Genomic DNA, 23,039 nt, shown 5'->3' with positions numbered 1-23,039 from the left:
CCAGCCCATCACTCTCCGTCTTAATCCTTTGAGACAGGATCTCTCACTCAACTTGGAGTTAGGCTGGTGGCCAGCAAATCTCAGTGATCCTATCTCTACTTTCTACTATACTGGAGTTATAAGCATGTGCAGTAGTGCCTGGATTTTTATGTGGGTACTGGGGATTCTAGCTTGGGTCTTCATGCTTGCATAGCAAGCACTGTTACCCCCTAAAACATCTCAAATATATATTTGAGATAAGTCAGTAATACAAAAGAAAAGTACAGACAGAAGTAAGAAATCCAAACTTGAAGCTATTTATTTTCCAACAAGACCTGCTTTAGACTGACCAACTTTCAAATGATAAACACTAAGATGACTAAACGGAAATGTACAACTGGCACTCAGGGGACAGAGATCTCACTGCAAGCATCAGTACAGGGTGACTGGGAGCAGGGAGAAGAAAAGAAAGACCACACAAGAAACAAACAAAAACTTAGAAAATCAGTAGTTTTGTCTAGAAAATTATCCATTTCATCTAGATTTCCCAGTTTTGTGGCAGGATCTGATAATTTTTTGCATTTCTTCAGTTTCTGTTGATATGTCTCCATTTTCATTTCTGATTTTGTTAATTTGGATACTGTCTCTGTGCCCTCTGGTTAGTCTGGATAAGGGTTTGTCTATCTTGATGATTTTCTCAAAGAGCTGGCTCCTGGTTTTGTTGATTTTTTGTATAGTTCTCTTGTTTCTACTTGGTTGATTTCAGCCTCGAGTTTGATCATTTCCTGCAGGTCTGCTTCTCTTGGGTGCGTTTGCGTCTTTTGGTTCTAGAGCTTTCAGATGTTCTGTCAAGTTGCTAGTGTGTGCTCTGTTCAGGTTCTTTATGGAAGCACTCAGAGCTATGAAGTTTCCTCTCAGCACTGCTTTCATTGGTTCCATTAAGTTGGGTATATTGTGCCTTCATTTTCATTAAATTCTAAAAAGTCTTTAATTTCTTTATTTCTTCCCTGACCAAGTTATCAGTGAATAGATACTAGTTCAGCTTCCATGTGTTTGTGAGTTTCCTAGGGATCCATCCCATCTGCTGACACCAAACCGAGCGACACTTGCTGATGCTAAGAAGTGCTTGCTGACAGAATCCCCATTTAGCTGTCCCCTGAGAGGCTCTGCCAGAGCCTGACCAATACAGATGCCAGATGTACACAGCCAAACATTGGACTGAGCACAGAGACCACAATAGGGAAGGCAAGGATTGTAGGAGCTGAAGGAGTTTGCAACCTCACAGGAAGAACAACAATATCAACCACAACAAGAACCACCCCCCACCCCCCGCCAAAGCTCCCAGGGACTAAACCACCAACCAAAGAGTGCACAGGGGTTACCCATGGCTCCAGCTGAATATGTAGCAGAGGATTGCCTTATCTAGCATCACTGGGAGGGGAGGCCTTGGTCTTGTGGAGGCTTGATGACCCAGGATAGGGGAATGCTAGGCCACTGAGGCAGGAGTGTGTGTGCGGATGGGGACAACCCTTACAGAGGCAGGGGGGAGGGAGGAGGGGATAGGAAGCTTGTGGAAGGGAAACTGGAAAGGGGGATAACATTTGAAATGTAAATAAATAAAATAACCAATAAAAATGAAGAAAAAAAAAAGAAAATCAGTATTTTACTTTAAAGTAGAGAGCATATATAAATACAAAACCAAAAACTTGACTGGAGTGTAGCTCTGTGAGGGAGCATGTGCTTAATATGCACAAGGCCTTGAGGTCAATCTTCAGCACCAAAACAAAAGCAAAAATAAGACCAACCAAAAAACTCCAGGTGGGGTTAGAAAGATAGCTTGGGAGTTAAGAGCACTCACTATTCTTGCAGAGGACCTAGGTTCATTTCCTTGCACCCACATGGTAGCTCATAACTGCCTGTAACTTGCTCCAGGGACCAGACACCACCACCACCACCCCATCCCCTGCAGACACCAGGTGTGGCGCACACACATATGGTGCACATACATATGTGTAGGCAGGATACTCATATTAATGCTCTTGGTTTTAAAACCCTTTTTCTATGCTTGAGATATGAATTTGTATAATTATTTACTTTATTAGCTAGAGAAACAACAACATTCAAAAGAGACAAGGTAGGATCCTCAATGATAGGCTAAGCTTAATTTCTTATTAGCATCTCCATTAGAAAGTAGAGTCAGGAAGAAGTAGCAAAGTACACTTTCTTAGATGGTACCATTTAATAACAGCTCTAGTAAATGGTCTTTTCCCAGAAAAGACAGAAATGCAGTACTGAGATCATGCTATGGTGGTGGACATTTGTAATCTCTAAACCTGGGAGGTGGAAGCAAGAGGATCAGGAGGCCTGGGTCACCCTCAACTACAGTGAGTTCAATGTTAGTCTGAGTTACATGAAACCCTGTTTATAAAAAGAAAAAGAAAAAAGGACTGAAAATTGGAATTACAGATTTAACTATCAGTATTACTCCTACTCTGGACCTTGTTACTGAACAGTAAATCAGAGCTACCTCAGTAGGTGATCAACTCCACTTCTTACCAATTTTGCTTTTTGTGCTTCAGAAAACAGGAAATGATCACAAACTGAGGTGTTTCGGGTTGTACATATATATGTCCAAATGATTGATTGTTTGTATGTACAGATATCATCACTCTCGGCCTAGCATCTCATTACCACTGATAATACATGGATGACTCTACTAACCCCGAAGTCTCATTAACCTCAGGGTTAACTTTCAGTGCATTTATTTTCAGCCAGCAGTTCTTGTTCTACACTAAGCAAGCTCCAAAATGTCTTAAGTACCCTATGCAAAAACCAGTCCAGAACTCATGTGCCAAACATACATTACGGATCTCACAAAGCTTAATGTTACTTTACTAATACCATTAATCAAGAGGTGCAAGTATATTCTGGAGAAATTTTAGCAATAAAATTTATATAATTATAAGAAACCAAATATTTGAGGATATTCAAGGAACAATATAAGTTCTAGCTCTCTCCTAAACTGGCTATTAAATCTCCATCCTGTTTGTTTTTCCCTATAAATGTACTCAAAATAACAAAACACTGTCTATTACAAGAACCTGTATATTTCAGAATAGCAGTTGGTTAAATCTCGAAGTTGTCTATGATTATACCAGTGATTATATTGGGAAAAAAACCCAACTTTCATAGATTTTTGTCCTCTGTTCCCAAGCTGTGTCCAGCAATAACTACTAAAATTAAGTTTTAGTGTTTCATATCTCAAGAAGCTTAAAATTACACAAAACGCAGGCAGCTTACCAGCCTACAGCTTCCTTCGCATTAGCTAGAAGAAAAATGCTGGTAATAAATCTCTTGACTTTCACACCACTTTTAGGAAAATTCCAATACATAAAACAAAGGCAGTCATCCAATCACAGTCAACTCCAACCACACGTCTCTCTGGCTTCCTCAGTCCTTCAGTGAATCATCTTCCCCAGCCTACCGTGCTTCTCCTCTAGCAAACGGAAGGATGGGTCTAAGAAACCCCTGTCTCTGCCCATTTAACACCATTAGTACAAGCAGAAAGACCTGACATGTAAGTGACACATTAGGAAATGCCCACCCATGAGCTCTTGCTGGCAATGCTACCAGTGCCTGCACACCCAATACCCATACAGCACTCAGTAACATGGGTTACAACCCAGTAATATGGCCACAGCAAACACTGCTGAATACTGTTTTTAATGTTTAAAACACTATCACACTTATCAAATAAAAACAGGTTTTTTAATCTCCTCTATTTATAAAATAAAAATACTAATGCAACACAGCAAAAATGAATTAAATCTCTTTATGACAAAGTTTCCAATATTTTGGCTACAAAGCATTTCATAAGATGTTATTTTAAATCTCTATCATTTCCACCCTCCCAGTGACATGAGAAACCGTCTTTGAAAACAGTAGGTACCTCAGCTGACAAAAATCTTACATGCGTAAAAAAGCAATTTGGTTTTTGATGATCCATTTTAATTTTATTGGTGTAATAATATTTAAATCAAGTCATTCAAAGTTATCTTTAATAAATAATATGCAGATAAATATTAAAATATTTTCAAATTTTAAAATATGTGCTAAAAACACTGCTTTCTCATTGCAGTAATATATTTAAAGGCCAGAATTCAGAGCAACAACCATCATTTTTTTAAAAAAGATTATGTTCAACAAATATTAGGTATTCCCTAGACCTAATATCATGCCTATCAACTAGTAAATACATTTAGCATGAAAATTCCTCCACGACAATCAGAGCAGTACATTTTACAGCCCACTTACCTGAACCTCACTGGTCCTCTGCTTAACTGTGTCTTCCTTCTCTTTAAGGTCCTGCTCCACATTGTTCTTTTCCCTAGAAGACCAGCAAACAATGCAAGAGTATCTGAGAACATCAGCTACAGCTGGTATGGCTATCCATCCTCCTAATCCTGAATCGCTTTTTAAATACATGTTGAAACATTCAATTTTTAAATGAAGGGCAGAATTTTCTACCCTCTTTAAATTATTTATGGAATAGAAATCAATATAAGCTCTGTTTGTAAAGAAAAAATTGCTTCCTCACTAAAATGTGGTGAAAGGGGGGATAGATTAAAAAAGGAAGAAGCAAAAACTAATCAATGGAACACTCGGGTTTCACTGATCTCACTGTTGCTATGGTGATACCATCCAATGAAAACTGGGAGTGAAGAAAAGGAGGAGTTGCATCAGCTCTGTAAGTTTAACCCTTAACTATCACTGTCCTATTAAATAAGAATGGCTGATAGAAACAGTGAACAATATTAAGAAAACGAGCAATTTGTGTGTTAATTTTCCTTAAATATCAGTGTGCATCAATTTTAGAGTGCAACAATATAGAAAAATGTAAAATATTGTTAATATACAGGTAGCACATTCTATGAAATACCACATTTACTCCAAAAGGGTCCTTTGGGGACTACCTATGAAACCCAATAGGTCAGTATACAAAATCGTGTACATTATGTTTAAGAAGAGTCCAGAGAAGTGTGCTGTCGTTCCCTGAACTCACACACACGAGGCTCTCCTTTGAAATAGCATTCCAGTGTCCTATGTTCTTTAATAAAGCTGGAGCCATACGAATGAATCTTAAAAAAACTTTAAGATTTAAATTACAAAATAAAGCTATTTCTTTTCCTAGAATAAATTTAACTTCTCATGTTTACTAAAAACCATTAACATGTACTGCTCTTTTATTTTCTACAAAATGAGAGGTAAAAAAAAAAAAAATCCACAGACTTCTTCAGCAATACATAGAAGTAGGGAGAAGAAGGCAATATGGAGAAGGGAAGAAAGCATTTAAGAAGCCTTCTAGCCTAGTATGACAGTTTCATCTTACAGGGTCAGTACTATGTTTTAAATAACTAACATAATTCAGATCTAACAGAACCCAAATGTAAGCTCGGATTCCATTTATCTGTATAGAAGTGAGAAAATGATATTAAATATGCAAGGAAGAAACTGCATGCTTTATTTGTATATCTCATCTTGTTAAAGTGAGACTGTGAAGTGCAGCACCAAGTCAGCTGCGCTGGATCTGTATGTACAATGATCTCAAGATGTGTATGGAGGAGAAAGGCACTCGAGTACAGCTATTTGTACACTGTTACTTTTAAATACCTGAAATGGCCAAGGAACTCACTGACCGTTTGTCAGGATGGGTTGCAATGTGTGTCATGATGACGTGGAGATTTTAAACAGTTCCTTTACCATTCAAATCATTGTTCCAGCCTCCCTTTCAACCCCAACCCCCAACCCTTATCAAATTATATGAAAAGGAAAAACAGAAAATCACAAGGGGGAAAAACATCTGAAAATACAACACAAATCCTGCTAGCTCAATCTTGGAAATTTTTTTTTCATCCTTATGTGAGCAGATGATTGTTTTCAGTTCTGCTGCAATATGCCAAAGAGAAGTCACATGGAAATCTAACACCCTCCAAATCCTCTCCCAGCTCCATGCCCCCAGATCCTCAGAGACATTCCACACAAGGTCAATACCACTTCAGCTCCATTTTAGACAGTAGATAGCAAAGGTAAAAAACATTATAACGTATCAGAAAGCATTGCTACAGACACGAATGTGCATCATTTAAATTCTTTCTGTTGCTCTTTTAACTCTTATTACTGTCTGCTCAAGCTCTCTGTTCTGCTGTTAGCTCCTGTTACTCACAGTGCCTGTTCAGAAGACAGAATGTGCACACAGGAGAACAGAGCTGTAAGAAGGCAGTGAGCTGACTTAAAGTAATACAGACAGAAGAATGGCAGAGCAAAGGAAGCTCACTTGGAGAAAAAGAGATGTCTAAGATTTGGGGCTCTTAGTAGCAAGCAGTCTATGCTTGAGTAAAATAGAAGATGCTTGAAGAGTACACGCTGCTGCTTATAATTATGGTATTTGGGGAAAAACAATAGAAATATCTCTAAACATATGTTGAAGATCATTCTCTACTAAATAAAATATGAGAACCTTTAGAAATAATTTCTTAGCTCAGAAATCAATAAAACTTAACTTCTAAATTTATGTTTTGTTAACCTAAGGAAAATTCTGGTCCCTTTAATAAAACTAAGTACCATAACATAATACTGGCCAATGTATAAAAATTAATTTAGATTATTATATCAGAAACACCAAATTGCTAATTGGTTATCTTTAAACAGCTCTTAACCTCTAACTACACTCTTGTTTACAGGTAATTAAAAACATTTAAACATACATTTAGATACATGAAAATTTGATTGCCAGTATTTCTTCCATTTTCCTTTCTTTAAAAAATATTTTTCTAAAGGTAATATATAAATAATCAATACAAAACATTAAAAAATGTATGCTTATTTCTATATAAATTTTTATGCATGTGTATATATGTGTTCCTATGTATATGAGCAGGAGGACATGTGTGTGTTTTGTGTGTGGGCCCAATGAGATGTCTGGGGGCTTCCTTGATCACTCTCCACCATATATATATATATGAGGCCGGTCTCTCACTTGTACTTAGCTAGATAGAGCTTGCAGATTTGGCTAGTCTACCCAGCAGTTTGCTCAGGAGATACTCTGTCTCTGCCTCCCTACTGAGATTACAGATAGACCATCAAACTTTACAATGATACTGGCTATCAAGCCTCACCCATATACACGTGCTTGACATGAATATTACCGATCAGCTATCTCCTCAACCCCCAAAACATCCTGTTTAACATACTTTAAAAACTACTCAAGGCTCTGACCACAATTAAAAGTGATATATTTAGCTTCTCAAGCAACGTTCAATATATTATATGGATAATAAAGAAGTAGTTTCCAAAAAAGGGGAGAGAAATTGTCTTAATCACCTTTTATTTAGATTACCTCTCTGCACTATTCACTTACACATGCTTGTACACCCTGAGAAATCCACAGTACAGAGAAAGGAAAGGATAGAACTCCCTGGCATTTGAAAGGCTGTTTTGATTCTGTGTCCCTTATATTGGACCCATCAAGGAAAGCGAGGCTCAAGGCTAGGCTTTCAGAGGCATGTGGTGGACAACTAAGAAATTAAACATGAGGTAGTCAAATACAAGGGCAGTAGGGGCAAGAAAACCTGAGTCCACAATTTACTTCTATTTTTTCCAGGCCCAGATTATCGGGAGGATAGAGGGAACCATCTGTCTTGCCTTTGATACAGTGCCAACAGCATCACAGAGAGGATTCAATCACTTTCCATATCCTTCCAGATATATTGTTGTCATTTTTATGAACTCAGCATCCATCGTTTTCTAAAACTAGAAAGCTTGTAAAAAACTCACAATGCTTTATGTTTTTTCAGTCTTGGTATTTCTTGTAAAACTCCGTTAGGTGCCGTCTAAACTTAAAATGTTAATACTAAGAAACTGAACTACTAATTTCTGTTACAAGTAAAGGGAAGCATCTTATCCTCACTTAATAACCTTCAGTGAGCTGCCTGAGACTTAGAGTAAGGAAAAGAACAAGATTCTAATCCAGCCTGCTACAAAAGTGTCTTTATGACAGAGGCCACATCTTATTCTTCATATTTGAATGCTAATATCTTCACTATCTTGAGTTAGGATGACAAAATACACATGATGGAAGGTACAGGCTTTGAGTCTAAGTATCAGTCATCTTTTATGATGATGGAATACTTTTTGAACCTGTAAAAAGGACAGAGAGTTACAAGGCAAGGTTAGAAAACCATCTAAGGGCTGGCACTGGAGCTCACTGGTACACAGCTTGGGACACAATGCATGAGGCAGGTGCAGTTCCCATTGAAGGAGGCAGGAAGGAAGACAAATTTTAACTACTGAAAAGACAAGCTGTCAAGGAAGGATTCTGTACCTGCCAGGCATGGAAGACACATACTTGTAAACACAGCACTCTGGAGGCAGAAGCAGGCAGATCTCTATGCGTTCCAAGTAAGTTCCAGGCCAGCAAGAGCTACTAAGTTAGATCTGTCTTTAAAACAAACAACAACAAAAAATCCTATACCTGACAAAACTGGCCTTAAACTATCCCCACATAAACAAAAACTAGTATGGCTGTCCTATAAGAAATGCTAACAAGAGTCCTTCAACGAAAGCATGATAGACAATAAGCTCAAAGTCATATGAAAACATAAAGGTTTCTAGTAAAGGGAAATATATGAGCAAATACTAGAAATGACATTACTATAGTTTTGATTTGCAATTTTATCTTATACTTTCTGTAAGATTTAAATGATAAATGCATTAAAAATTTCTGTCAGCAGAAACACAATCCATAAAAATATAATCTGTAACATCAATAAACTCAAAGGACTAGAGTTTTTATATGTGACTAAAATAGGTTATATATGAATTTCAGCTAAGCTCAGAGTAGGAGTTAGGGCTGTAATTAAGTTAGTAGGCTCTGTACAGCATGCATGAAGCCCTGGATTTAGTCAACCCAGTACAGCATAAAACTGGACACCCTGGCACTCACACCTGCAATCCCAGCACTCAGGAGGTAAAGGCAGAGGCTCAGAAGTCAAGGCCATCCTCAGGATAGCAAGCTTAAAGTCCTACTGGAGTATAAAGCCCTGTCTCAGAAAGAGGGGTTGGGAGCGGGGAGCTAAGTGGAGCTGGTCAGGTATGAGCATGGATAACCACTGTCACTGTCAACAGGCTTGGTGCGCTGCTCTTCTTGCTTGTGGTTCTTTATCACTATGTGGCCTCCACTATCCCAAGGAGCGGAACTCAAAGTGACCCTTTCTGCCCCAGAATTCTAGGCCATTGTCTCCTGTCCATCACAGGCACAAAGCAAGTACACCTACATTTTTTAAAAAACAAACAACACTTATTTCCCCAAATCGTTCTTACCCTACAGAATAAGAAGCTCACACTGAATAGGTCCTACACTACAGGGGGTGCTTTTCCTTCTGCTCTTTCCCCTAACACAAATATACACATACACATTAAGCTGTCCAACTCTGGAAGATTTAAAAGTTATGGAGATTACTGATGATAGCAGCTAATAAATGTACTTAATGTCACTTAAAATGTACATTTAAGTTCTAGTCCCAGCTACTTAGAAGGCCAGGGCAAAAAGATTCTAAGTTCAAGGCCTTAATGGATTACAAACATAGGGAGTTTTACATCAGCCTGGGCAACTTATAGCAAGATCCTGATTCGGGAAAAAAAAATTTTTTTTTTAAATGCCGGAGATATGGCTTTGTCCCCTTAGCTCCATTATCAGGATCAGAGCTCTGCTTGCCTTCCCAGCGAGGCCTGTGGGACCCCAGCAACATTCAGGTCCCCCTGGGGTAGAGCCAGCAGAGGTGATCAGCATGCTATTCCCGAAGCTCCATTGTCAGGTCCTGCCTGCCTCCCTGAGTTCTGCCAGCATCAGGAACATTCAGCCAACACCAGGAACAACCCAGCCTAAAGACCTAATCAACAAGAGCCAGGGCAATATGCACCACCAGAGCCGAGCTATCCTACTACAGCAAGCCCAGGACATCCTAACGTGTCTGAAGAACAAGAAAATGACCTTAAATTTAAACTCACGAAGATGATAGGAAATAAATAAATCCCTTAAAGAAATTCAGCAAACTACAAGAAGATGGAGACTTCATAACTCAGTGGCTGAGCACTCACAAAAGACTCAGGAACAACCTCCAGCACTAAAACAAAAGGCAACACGTAGAACGGATAAAATGGTAAACTTTACGTTCTCTACATTAATAATTAAAAAATAACATAAAAGAAAACGAAAGCAGAGGTGAGAATTTCTAGATTAACTCCATCTGGGATGGAAGGCACGTGTGGTGAGGAAAGCTGAAATAGAACAGTAGGCATGCAGAATTGCAGCACACAGGAAATGCTGAGCCCCAGAGGTTCCAGACCAGACTGAGCTGTGCACAGCAGTATTTAACAGTAGGACTCTGCTTTCCTTTTGGCTTGTGGGAAGAGAGGACTATTACTCAACCACTGATGACAACTGCTGGAAAGGTCTGACTTGCTTATTTGCTTATTCCAAGAGCCCAGGCCACCCAATCCCAGTTTTTTAGTCTCTAGAGATCCGCCTATGTGTGTCTGTTCTTCATTTCCTCATGGTCTCAGTAGGTCAGTCTCTGGGACTGTGCAGATATGGTACTGACCATCTGGCTACAATGGTCCTGTTTGTCTTCATCTAGGAAAAATAATTCCTTCAGTTATTCTAAATAGTTTTTATTGAGCAACTATTCAGAAAGTCTTTAGCTCTAAGGTATGAGCTGAGTATTGAGGACGATAACTAATAACCTGTACTAACTTACCATATTCTCAGCATCTATATAATAGTGTTTGCATTTCTATTTAACAGACAAAGAAACTAAGATACTGACAGTTAAATAAATCTGACCAAATCAGGATAGTGAGATGGCTGAGTGGGTAAAGACACTTGCGGCCTAGTGTGACAAGATGAGTTTGATCTCCAGGACAAACATGGTGAAAGAAGAGAAAGACTCCTCCCACAAGTTGTCCTCCATGACCTCCATGTATACACACCACCCCACACATTAAATAAATGTGAAAAAACTAAAATAAAATTGACAAAATGATGCTGATAATTTAGAAATCTGGTTGAAAGTTCTACCACTGAAGTTCTGTGCTAGATGGCTTGTCTGGAGTAAGAGACAGGAGCTGGAAAGGTGGTTCCATGCATCAAGGCACTCACTGCCAAGCCTCACAACCAGAGGTCTAGCCTTCAAGGTGCCTTCTGACCTCCACCTATACTTTGTGGAATGCACACTTGTACACATGTACACACACTTGTACCTCATGCCTCCACTGTATAAGTAATTTAAAAATTGTTAAATCAAGATAAATCCTCTTCCTCTTCAGGGATGTTGCAAGAATGCAACAAAAAATGTATATAAAGTGGATGCAGCACAATTCCCAGTAACTATTATAATTACCTGTCTTGTTTATTGGCCTAAAGTAGGATAATAGGCCTGGCAGGATTTGATTTTTACTTCCTTTTTTTTTTTTTTTTGCTAAAAGGACAAACAAGAAGGAAGTAGAATCTAGCAGATGTCAAAATATTACCTCCTGCCTCAGCATAAATTATCATGACCACGCTATACAAGTGATCAAAATAGCCTCCGTTTCTTGCACCTTTCCGACTTCAAGAACTTCTTAGGGGGTTGGAAAGATGGTTCAATGGTTAAGAGCAAAAGCTGCTCTTGCTAAGGACCTGAGTTCCCTTCACAGTACGCATAATTGCCTGTAACTGCAGCCTTACCAGGATCCTTACACTTTTGGCTACCACAGGCAACTGATTCACAAGTATATACCCCACCCCATATACACACATAATTAAAAATAAAATAAATCTAAAGCAAAACAACCCCACCCCCCAGAACTTCTCTGAGGCTTTTACTTTCAAAGTAAAGATTCTTATGGACTCCATCAATAGCTTTTAAGAATTTGCTGAACACAGTAGTGCATAACTTTAGGCCCAGCACGCAGGAGGCAGAGGCAGGTAATATCTGTGAGTTTAAAGCCAGGCTGGTCTACATAGCAAGTTCTAGGCCAATTAGGGTTACACAGTGAGATAAAATAATTAAAATAAACAGGAACAGAAACAGAAAAAGAACAATTAGCAATCTAAAGATTTCAAAAATAACTTAATAAGAGCTGTTAAACATGGGCCATAAGCATGAATAGATACTCACAATGTTAAAGATACGTGTAGGCAAATGAAAACAGTAAAATCCTAGGTAGTAAGTAATAAAAGGTGGTAGGCTGAAGTGAGAGGTAATAAGCCCACCTGCATCATGTGGTTAGAAGAAAGGAATTGGTATAGTTTGAATGTAAACGTCCTCATAGGCTGTTACGATTGAATATATGGTCTTTAGATGGTATTGCTATTTGTGAGGCTGTGGGAAGTTTGGTGTGGCTGGAAAAGTAGGGTCACTAGGAGTGAGCTTTTGAAGATTAAAGCCCAGCCCCACTGCCAGTGTAGTCTCTGCTTTCTGGTCTGGCTGCTGTAGGACAAGCTCTACAATGTATTCCTGCTTTGATGGATGGAGCCACTCCCACCATCCAGCTTGCTTTGTCATGATAGACTGAACTCTCTGAAACTGTGAACCAATGTAAATCCTTCCTCCCTTCAGTTACTTCTGTCACATTTCCTCACAGTGAGAAGAAAAGTGACTAATATAACAACAAAGAAACAATGAGAGGTTACAGCACTCGCTTAGTGCTGAAGGTAAAAAGAGCAAATACAGTGTCTACTGTTAGGAAGATTTATAGTGTCACAGGAGACAGTGCAATGTGAGACGTGTCTAAGAAGAATGGCCAGGATGACAGGGGAAACTCTATGGGTTTTTTTCTGTTTTTGAGTCAGGGTCTCTTTGTGTAGCCCTGGCTATGCTGGAACTCTCTCTAGACCATACAGGCTTGAAATTCAGAGATTGCCCCTGCCTCTGCCTCCTGAGTGCTCAGATTAAAGGTGTACAGCTCTGTGCTCTGCAGGGAGAACACCATGAAGAACACCCTTCATACTTCAATCAAGGAAGAAAATGGGATCCAACTAAGAAATAAGGCTGGGGAGTTACTGGGGGGGGGGGGGACAGCACATCCTACATCAACTAGAAGTCCTGGGAATTAAACATCTTCATCTCTAAACCAATGAAAGGGCCAGTGAGGTGGCACAATGGGTAAGACACTGCCCATCAAGCCTGACAATCTAAGTTTGATCTCCAGGACCCACCTGCTGGAAGGAGAAATGACTCCAGAAAGTTGTGCTATTGCCTTTACATGAATACCACAGCACATTCCCATATGTAGGCACACACAAATACATAAATAAAATAAATAAATGGTAAAAAAAAAACCCAACTTAAATAAGGATGGAATCTTCCATCATAGAATAATTTAGTAAAGTCACATATAGTGTTTAAATTCTTTGTTTCATAGTCATACACATTCATTCTAATGTATTGTAAAAACTCAAAGGGACAGATTCTCAAGAGTAAAACTTTGTACAAAATGTATATTCACAATAATGAGACTATATACAGGTATATAATGAAATATCTTAGACTTGGTGATCTAACACAAACTTTAGTATTTTAATCTTAATCAATGTAGCTTTAGTATAGGTAGGTGAGTCTTACTGTGACATGGTAAGGTGACAGAATGAAAGTCTGCTTCTGTTACAGGTCTCACTTAAAACAGAAAATATTTTGACAAATGTCATTATATACACAAATGATCACACATTGATAAAATGTGACTACAACCTAAATCAAGGTTTTGTAACTCCTTAGTTTTCATAAGATAGTCACAAAATGTTAGGTATGTTCCTCATGGAGCATTATTATCAGTTATTGTTAGTTATCAGTCATTATATTAGGGCAGCACAATGCCATAGTTATGAGCTTAACTGCCCAACTCAACACAAATTAGAAATGTCAACAAAAGCAAAGAGTATTTTCCTTATGGTGTCCTAATTCCTATTAAAATAACTACAAAGGCATTTTATACACTAAACAACTGTGTAAGTCAAGAAAACAAGTTGTAGAACAATGGAGAATGTCTTTCTACAGTTGCTTGAGACACAGAGACAAGTATTTTCCTGTCTAGCTGTTTAAATGTCAACAGACATACAAGCAAGCAAGAATGCTTAATGGAGCATCTATGAGCCTTGTGAAAATCAAATCTAAACATTATTATAGATACAGTGACCCAATGTTTACTTGTTTTGAACCAAAGTAATAAAAAGGTATTGAGTGTGCATGTGTGTATATGTTTGTGTGCACCCACATGCATGCGCAAATGTACATGTGCATAGGCGTGAAAGCAAGAGGTCAGCAGTGGGCATCTTCCTCAATCACTTCCCTAATATTTGATTTTTAAAAAAGCATTCTGATTCCATTTACACAGAAATATGGTAATTAAATAAAGTTGCACTTATCAAAATAAGCATTAGAAATGAGGATATGTGTATGTAATACACATATGTTGTACATATAATCTGTATGTGTGCTTATAAAGTCAGCTATAATTTTACTTTACGTACCTCTGCAGGTCAACTATTTCATTGTTAAGGGTATCTAGTTCCTTAATAGCAGAAAAATCTGCAACAGGACTTGATCCTGTGATGTTCTAAAAAACAAAAAATTCACAGTTATACATTACTATTATAAATGCTAAGCACTAAAAATGGTAAAAGCTATACAGGAAGACAAGGTATTTCATTTTACTACATTACTAGCACTTTTCATTCATTTAATAAAATACTTAGTACAACTATATATGTGTAGTTGTAATTACTTATGTACTTGTAAATTAAGATGGTTCTCTTATAATCTCCAGAAAGCTATTATGACCCCACACCTCAGAGCCCACTGCCTTTGTCTACCCAGAATTCTACAGTAAATAAAACACATGCTAGATTAGAAATGAATTCTCCTACTGAGATGTGTTCTTTATCAGCAGGAGGGATGATGACTTTCTTCCATTTAAATCATCTGGCACAGAATAAGTATACAAATTTTGTTGAATCTCAGAATTATAATAATGGTTGATTTTACTCAATTCAACAATTACTAACTTTTCTTAACTGCTTTTAGTATCTACTCTATTTAACCTAAAACCTACTAGCCAACTGCTCAAACCTGTTCTGTAAACATGCTCACTACATATACAACTGTACTTCATGTTAATGCTGTTTTGTTTTAAACTTTTAATATTTTCTCTGTGAGTGTGAGTGTGAGTGTGTGTGTGTGTGTGTGCGCGTGCACACCACAGAGGCCAGGAACTGGAATTCCAGGTGGTTGGGCACAGTGTGACATGGGTGCTAGGAGTCAAACCCAGATCCTTTCCAGCAGCCATACACGTTTAACTGAAGCCATCTCTCCGGCCTGTTAGGCTTTTTGAGGCAGGATCTCATTTACCCAGCCTGGCCTTAACTTGCTATAAAGAAAATGGTGACCTTGAATTCCTAATCCTCCTGCCTCTATCCACAAGTGCTGGGATTACATGGGGTGCTAGTGTACCCAACACTTGGTTTTCGTTTAGTAAGTAATATTAAATATCAGAATTGGTTACCAGATGTTACTTATAGAAACGAAATCTAGGCTTAACCTAGATTCTGTCACTTTCTTAACTGTATGCTCTTCACCAGAAAAATGGAAAAATTAATCTCTGCCCTGCCTACAGGTCGGTCAAATAAATGGTTTTCTTCTTTGAACTCCCATTGATGTCTTGTTTAGCTTTTAAAAGTCAGAACAAAGGATAACTGTTCCTTTAAACACCTGGTTTATACACACTATTACAATCTGACAAACAGCAAAATCATCAGCTTTTGGAAATGGTAAAACTGAAACCTACTGTGTGGAACCTAAGATATATTAGTGACCTCTCTAGCAGAATATAAAGCTGAGTATTAATACTAATGTGGCCGGGCGTGGTGGCGCACGCCTTTAATCCCAGCACGAGGGAGGCAGAGGCAGGCAGATTTGTGAGTTCAAGGCCAGCCTGGTCTACAAAGTGAGTTCCAGAACAGCCAGGGCTACACAGAGAAACCCTGTCTCGAAAAACCAAATGTGAACTTAATGTATGTCACCAACTTACACGACGGAAGAAACCTCAAGGTTCCATAATATTTCATTTCCTCACCCTTATAAAGTCATTTAAAGTTTAGCAAGCCCATCAATCAGTTCTCAGAAGTAATCTGAAAAGTATATTATTAGGGAGGTCAGTATTAACTCAATTTAGAGCTGAGAAAACAGACCAAGTGACTGCTCAAAGTTGAACCTGGCTATTAATTTTATCAAGAGTTTTCTGATTATATTAAAAAGGCCATTCATTTCATAACATGACCTTTGGCATCTGCATGCCAAAATAATTTAGAAAACACTGTGCCGAAAGTAAACATGGTAAACAGGTCGATTAAATGTGATAATTTCGGGGCTGGAGAGATGGCTCAGTGGGTAAGAGCACCCGACTGCTCTTCCGAAGGTCCAGAGTTCAAATCCCAGCAACCACATGGTGGCTCACAACCATCCGTAACGAGATCTGACTCCCTCTTCTGGAGTGTCTGAAGACACAGTACACAGCGTACTTACATACATATAAATAAATAAATCTTTTAAAAAAGATGTGATAATTTCTTCGATGTTTTTTTAAATATCACCTTACCTGTTAGTATTGAATTTGTTTTGAGTATCAGCATTAAAACTCACCTATATGGTCTCAATTAATTAAAATTCTAATTTTGTACTGATTACAACTTTACATCAAACATACTTCTTTTGAAGGGGTAGTTGAGACAATGCTTCCCCCTACATAGCTCAGGCTATTCTTGAGCTTACTGGATAGCCTAGGCTAGTCTTAAACTTACTGTGAACCTCCTGCCTTAGCCTTTGGAGTGCTGAGGTTACTGGTATACACTGTCATAGTGAGTCTCAAAAAAACCTGTTTTACTAAACCCCACTGATTCACAGACTGTTATGGATGCTATATTAAATTTTTTAAGGCAGATTTCTGCATGAGACAGTTATTCACTAAGTTTTAGCTTTATTTAAAGTTGACCTGTGGACTAGGATGAGTCAGCCAGCCAGGCAAGTGAAAAAAGAAAAATAGCACTTGATCTCACTTTCATCATCAAGAGTAACTTCTATCACTTAAATTGCTACTGAGAAGGGTTCTATCAGAGGTGCAAGTATACCAGAAAACACATGGCTTCCACACCTCTTCTGTCACTCCAACTTTAAAAAGTGGCTCAGATTTGAGTCTTTCCTATTAAAATATCAACAGATAAAAGATAAAGTTAAACAAATTAGTTTAACCACAAACAAATTAGAAGGTGATAGCTTTATATGACTAAAGTGGCATGCAAGCAAATATGGAAACATCCAGCTAAAATTATATATAGCACATGAAGGGCACACATAGAAAAATGTGGCATGCCCTTCTTTAAAAACTATTTTGATCATTTGATTTTGAATTCTTTTTATGTGTATGAGCATTTGCTTAGCTACAAGTCTGTATGAGCATTTGCTTAGCTACAAGTCTGTGCACCAAGTGTGTAGTTGGTGCCTGTGGGGACCAGAGGGGGCTCTGGATCCCCTGAAACTGCAGTTCTAGGTGGTTGGGAGCTGCCATGCAGATGAGCCTAGGAATCAAAGCCAGATCTTCTGGTAGAGCTTCTCTCCACACACCCCTTTCTGTTTAATTTTCAAGTGTTTGAGTATTCTGACTATATGTGTGTAAGTACACGTAGTGCTGGTGGAGGACAGAAGAGGGTGTCAGCTCCCCCTGGAACTGGAGTTGCAGATGGTTGTGAAGCCACCATGTGAGGCTGAGAACCAAGACCTGGATTCTTTGCAAGAGCCGTCCTCGCTCTTAACTGCTGAGCCAATTCTCCGGTCCCACATGCACCCTTCTTATGAATATTTTCTCTCACATTTTGTGTGTCTCATAAGTCTCACTTGAGTAATTTTGAGTGGATTAAGCAGTCCAGGGAAAGCAAGGCACTGTGCATGCAGGAATCAAGTGACACGTGATAAAAGCATGCTGAGCAACTGTTTGCACTGTCAACTTTGCTGCATAAAAAAACACTCTAATTTCAAAATACATCATGTAAATAAAAACTGTACTGCTAAAATGCAACAACAAAGACAGCATAAAATAGAGCTCTAACCTTGAGAGAGAGGAGAGTTAAGAAACTGACAGTACAAGAAAGGCGAAAGCAGAGGGCTGCAGAATGGAAAAAACTCCAAACTAGAAAAAACACAGAGAGGAGGAGAGCGACGTTCGAGAAGGATTAGTTGAAGCTACAGAAATGCAGTACCTCTTTTTTTTTTTTTTTAAATAAATCAGATTGTAAGGAGAAAAGAGATTATTTGAAAGTACAAATTTTATTTTATTTTATTTTTTGGTTAATAGATAAGACAATGGTTATATAATACCAAGACCAACAGTTATAAAGTATTTTCATAAATCTGGAACCATGAGACAAGATATCCTCTATTGAGTAGACTTCTGAGAAGTCTACTAAATTATAAACTGGGTAACAGAAACAATCTCAAGTGTCTACTAGCAAACAGATTTCAAAGAATAGAAAAAATTGACTCAGTTCTGTTCTCTGGGAGACTAGAGTTGATGAGCATTTCAGTCATTATAAATTAAGAACACAGAAGAGAAACTCTACATAAGTGCAGGCTACAATGTTGCACAGCTGAGCAACAGGAACAGAGCAGAAAGTATAAGTGAAAATATGGACCCTTCATCTTTCTGTGAAGAATTTCTTTCAGCCTCTCCACAACCTAAAGAACCCATGTCATACATCAAGAGTCTGCAAAAATTCACAAAGTGCCCCATCTGAAAACTCAAAAGTACAAATTCTTTTTATATATCCAATTCTCGGGACTTGGAAGTAGTGAATTCTATTTAGTTTTACATGGGAGTAAAATCCAATTTTGACTTTTGCTAGGTTAAAATGAAATTTTTAACTGTTATTAATGAAAAATCAAAACATTTTATTAATATTTGAGAGAGAACACTTAATAGCACACATTTGATAGTTCCTGTTATATACAACCTTAAAAAATCGCTATAGAAATACTTGTATTACTGATGAGAAGAGGATTAAAGATACAAAGTTTGGGTGGGATGTTTTACTTTGTTTGGGCTTTTTTTTGAGATGCAGCTTCCTTGTGCTGCCCAGGATACCCTTGAACTTCTGGATTCAAGAATTCTTTAGTGTCAGCCTTCCCAGGAGCTAGGACTACAGGTTCAAACAACACTTGGTTATTTAATTTTGAAAGCAACTAAACCCATCATATATAAGTCCTTTGAAAGGTCTATTATAAACCAGGATATTATAAATGTGCTATATTAAAAAGGGGTTCTAGATAAGAAAGAAAAATTGAAAGGGAATTGTGAATAAAATGAATATGTTCTGAAAATTCCCACTGCTAATCAGAAACCCAACTAACTTCCAACTGTTTAGATATGAAATTCAGCTGTGTACTTAAGAATGAAGGGTCATCCTTTGGCAAAAGCCACATACAGATGTAGCCTCAACATACAGTGTTTCCTGAAGGCTATTTTGATATAAAATTGATACTAATCAATTACTATCTCCTAGATTTTGTTTCCAAATTTGTACTGTCTTCTGTAAAAACGAATCATCAAGTAAAATGTAACAATTTAATTCCTACAGCTACCATTTCAACTCTATTCATAAAAGTTGACTAGGCAAGGTGCATGCCTATAATCTTCCAGAAGTGAAAGCAGGAAGGAGCACAAGTTCAATGTAATTTTCAGTTAAATAGTGTTCAATGTAAGTCTGGGCTATCTGAGACCCTGTTTCAAATTTTTCTTTAGAAATCTCTTCAATTTAATACAGTAAAGTGCAGCTGTCATGAATAATGAATAGAGAAGTTGACAAGCTACCGCTCAAGGATGTACAGAGAAGGTCTGTGTGCATGTTCACAGACACACACTAACTACCAACTCTGAGTGCTCTGTCCCTCCAACCCTGTGACCCAACACAGAACTTGTCCTTTTCTAGGGCATGCAGGTCTTCTTTGACATTTTCTTACCTTTTGTAAACTGGATCTGTCTGATGGTGGAATCATCTCAGGAGTGAGAATATGAGGAGGGTCAATGCCTTTTATTAACTTCTGATTGATTAAGTGAAAAGCCAAGGCAAACTGGTCTTTTGAAAGCTTCCCACAGCCCTTTGTGTCACATAGTGACCTATACAAATAAACAAAACAGTACAATAGTGTTAGTTATCAAACCCAAAACTCCAGAAGAAAAATATGACTGTAACTTTTTAAAAACAATCAGCTGAATTGCAAGACAGATGACAGCTTGTTCAAAAATATACATGTTATAGAGGTGGACTAAATAAGATGCTGAAAAGATCACCAAGGGTCAGGAAACATCATGGAAGAGAGTAGGAAAAAATGTATGAACAGGAAGCTGGAGAGGGGTGCTGTGAAATGCTGTCTTCTGGGTGTGAATGGCTATTGCACTCACAAGCTCAGCAGTCGTGGTGACCTGTACAAGCCACGCCCATCAATACTGTGGCATGGACAGGAAAGGGGCACTTGATTGAGACAGTTCATGGCTGCAGGGGAAAGAAAGTCATATTTCTTCAGTGAAGTAGTCACTGCTAAATTGCATATGATCCAGTAAATAATCCTATACCCATGTACATGTAAGCAACTAAGAGAACTAAGCTCAAGAGAATAGAAAACAAATAAAAACATAAAAGGTAAAAGGAGATAGGTTGTAAGGAAGAGCTCCAGAGAATGCAAAGGTGATAAGGAGTGTGCGAATGATCAAAATAAATTATAGACATGTATAAAATAATGAATTTTTAAAAATGTTTAAAGAGCACCGGAAGACAGATGTATAGTTAAGTGTCACATGTGGACATATTCAATTCTATGAACACATACAGCCATTCTGAATCTATGAAATTTTTGCTTACATGCCTCTGCACTTATCCAATACAAAAAATTAAAAACCCATGATAGAGTTAAAACTAGAGACACAAGTTTTATACCCTCTTTCATGATTTGTTTTTACCTGCACTGTCTTTCCTCATCACTCTTTCCTGTTCTCCTTACTCCATGTGATACTTACTATTCCCAAATTTGTATCTACTTGCACATGTACATGTGTATGGTACAGGCAAGGAAACACAAAGAATACACAGGAGTTTCTTTCTGAGATTAAGTAATCTCAATATTATACGTCTATTTTCCTACAAAGATATTTGCACTCTTGTTTACTGCTGCTCTATTCTCTACAGAATAAAATGGAACCAACAGGCCTCTATCAACAGATAAATGAATAGCAAAAATCTGTATATATAAAAAATGGAATACTATTCGGCTTTAAAGAAAAATGAAATGTGTGTGTGTGTGTGTGTGTGTGTGTGTGCAGAGGGAGAGAAGTAGGGAGGGAGGGAGGAAGGGACAGAGAGACAGATAGACAGACAGACTGACTGAGACTCATTTATTTCAGGCTGGTCTTAAAGTCACAGTACAGTTGGATAGGGCCTGATCATCAGATCTTTCAGCACCTTGGGTCCTGGGATTGCAGATGTGTGCCACCAGACCCAATTTATATAATGCAAGGGATCAAACCCAGGCTCTCCTGCATGGGACCTTACCAACTGAGCTATATCCCCAGGTCTAAAGATTCTACTCATTAAAGTGTTAAAATTACAGCCATCTAGATTCTCTAAAGAACTCTTAGAGTTGGGGCTGGTGTAAACTGAGGCGCCACTTTAACAAGTAACTGGCACCTTCAGATCCCTAAAGCTTCAGGCAAACAAACCACGCTTGAGGTCTGGAGGGTTGTTTGGGTTTTTTGTTTTGTTTTATTTCACTTTTGAATTTTTGTTTATTACACATAATTCTTTAAATTTGAATTTCCTCTATAAAAATGAAACAAATAATAAGTTATTCACAAAAGTAGTAAAAAACTAGAATTGACAGACAACCACATATATACATGTTTTTGTTTTTTTTAATTTATTAAAATAAAGTCTTACCAAATGTGGGCTAGCAAGGCAGAAGGTAAACCTGTTTTCAGGAAGGTTTCACGGACCTCCTGTCCAGACACATATCCATCCATATCCTTATCAGTTTTCAGAAAGATTTCATCATATTTAGCTTTTTCTGCAGGGGACACAACCCACTAGAGTGGGGAGAGAAAGATTCTGTCAAAATTAATCCAACCTTGAAAAGAGTACACATTTGATACTCTTCTAACACATAAGCGTATCTATCAGCAATCTGAACCAATCCACCCAAATCACCTTGATGGTGGCACACTGCCCCCCACACCACAACCAAACAGGAGAAAGGGAAGGCAACAAAGGTAAAGTCACTTAAGACATTTACAGATGCCAGGCTAACATTTTTCTTTTAAGTAACCAAAGAAGTCAAGCACAATTAAACCATTTCCATACTATCACCAGTAACTGGGAAAACCTGTATAAACAATATCCAGATAATCCCCAAGTTTCATTTTCTACAGTTCCATGCAGCATTCTTGCCCAGAGCTAAAACATGCACGTGCTGTCATTAGTTGTCTTTACACAACCTGACAAGAGATAGATCAGAGGAAGTAAGAATCAATCAGAATTAATAACCTGATCTGAAGAATCAAGAGTTAACTACAGATTAAAAACAATTATTATGACAGGGCAAGCATGCATGTTAGCACACAGTATCTTCCATTTCCATCTTAAATCTCTGATAGATGAAGGCAAAGCCAGTTAAACATCCACAGGACCTAAGGAGCACCTGCCTCCTCTGGGCATCATGTCATACGGGTTTAACTAGAAGAGTGCAGCATCTTTGACTGCACCTGCTATCTTTATCAATCATATTCATGCACTTTTGTTAGAGCAAAATCCTTGAACACCGATAGATTTCTACCTGTCTTAATGGTGCTTTGGTAGGTGAAATGCCTACAGGTGGTAAGGAGTGGTAAGATTCCTTGGCTGCTGAAGAGGGGAGCACCCACTTGGAGCCTGA

At 38.2% G+C, this 23,039-nt stretch overlaps 1 protein-coding gene across 3 annotated transcripts in view; it reads right to left on the bottom strand.

Moving 5' to 3' along the window:
* Nucleotides 1-23,039, bottom strand: part of Eps15 (epidermal growth factor receptor pathway substrate 15) — a 97,658-nt gene that overhangs the window by 32,491 nt on the left and 42,128 nt on the right. For all 3 annotated transcript variants that reach the window (XM_021160620.2, XM_029476001.1, XM_029476002.1), the window contains exons 10-13: nucleotides 22,049-22,194; nucleotides 20,079-20,235; nucleotides 14,546-14,631; nucleotides 4,294-4,366 (exon numbers count right to left, since the gene is read on the bottom strand). In XM_021160620.2, the coding sequence (XP_021016279.1) occupies nucleotides 4,294-4,366; nucleotides 14,546-14,631; nucleotides 20,079-20,235; nucleotides 22,049-22,194 (462 nt within the window). The remainder of the gene's footprint in view (nucleotides 1-4,293; nucleotides 4,367-14,545; nucleotides 14,632-20,078; nucleotides 20,236-22,048; nucleotides 22,195-23,039) is intronic.

Source organism: Mus caroli, chromosome 4 (assembly GCF_900094665.2).
Source record: "Mus caroli chromosome 4, CAROLI_EIJ_v1.1, whole genome shotgun sequence".
Lineage (NCBI taxonomy): Eukaryota > Metazoa > Chordata > Mammalia > Rodentia > Muridae > Mus > Mus caroli.
The sequence above is the reverse complement of the archived record's forward strand: the minus strand, read 5'-3'. Positions and strand labels throughout refer to the sequence as shown.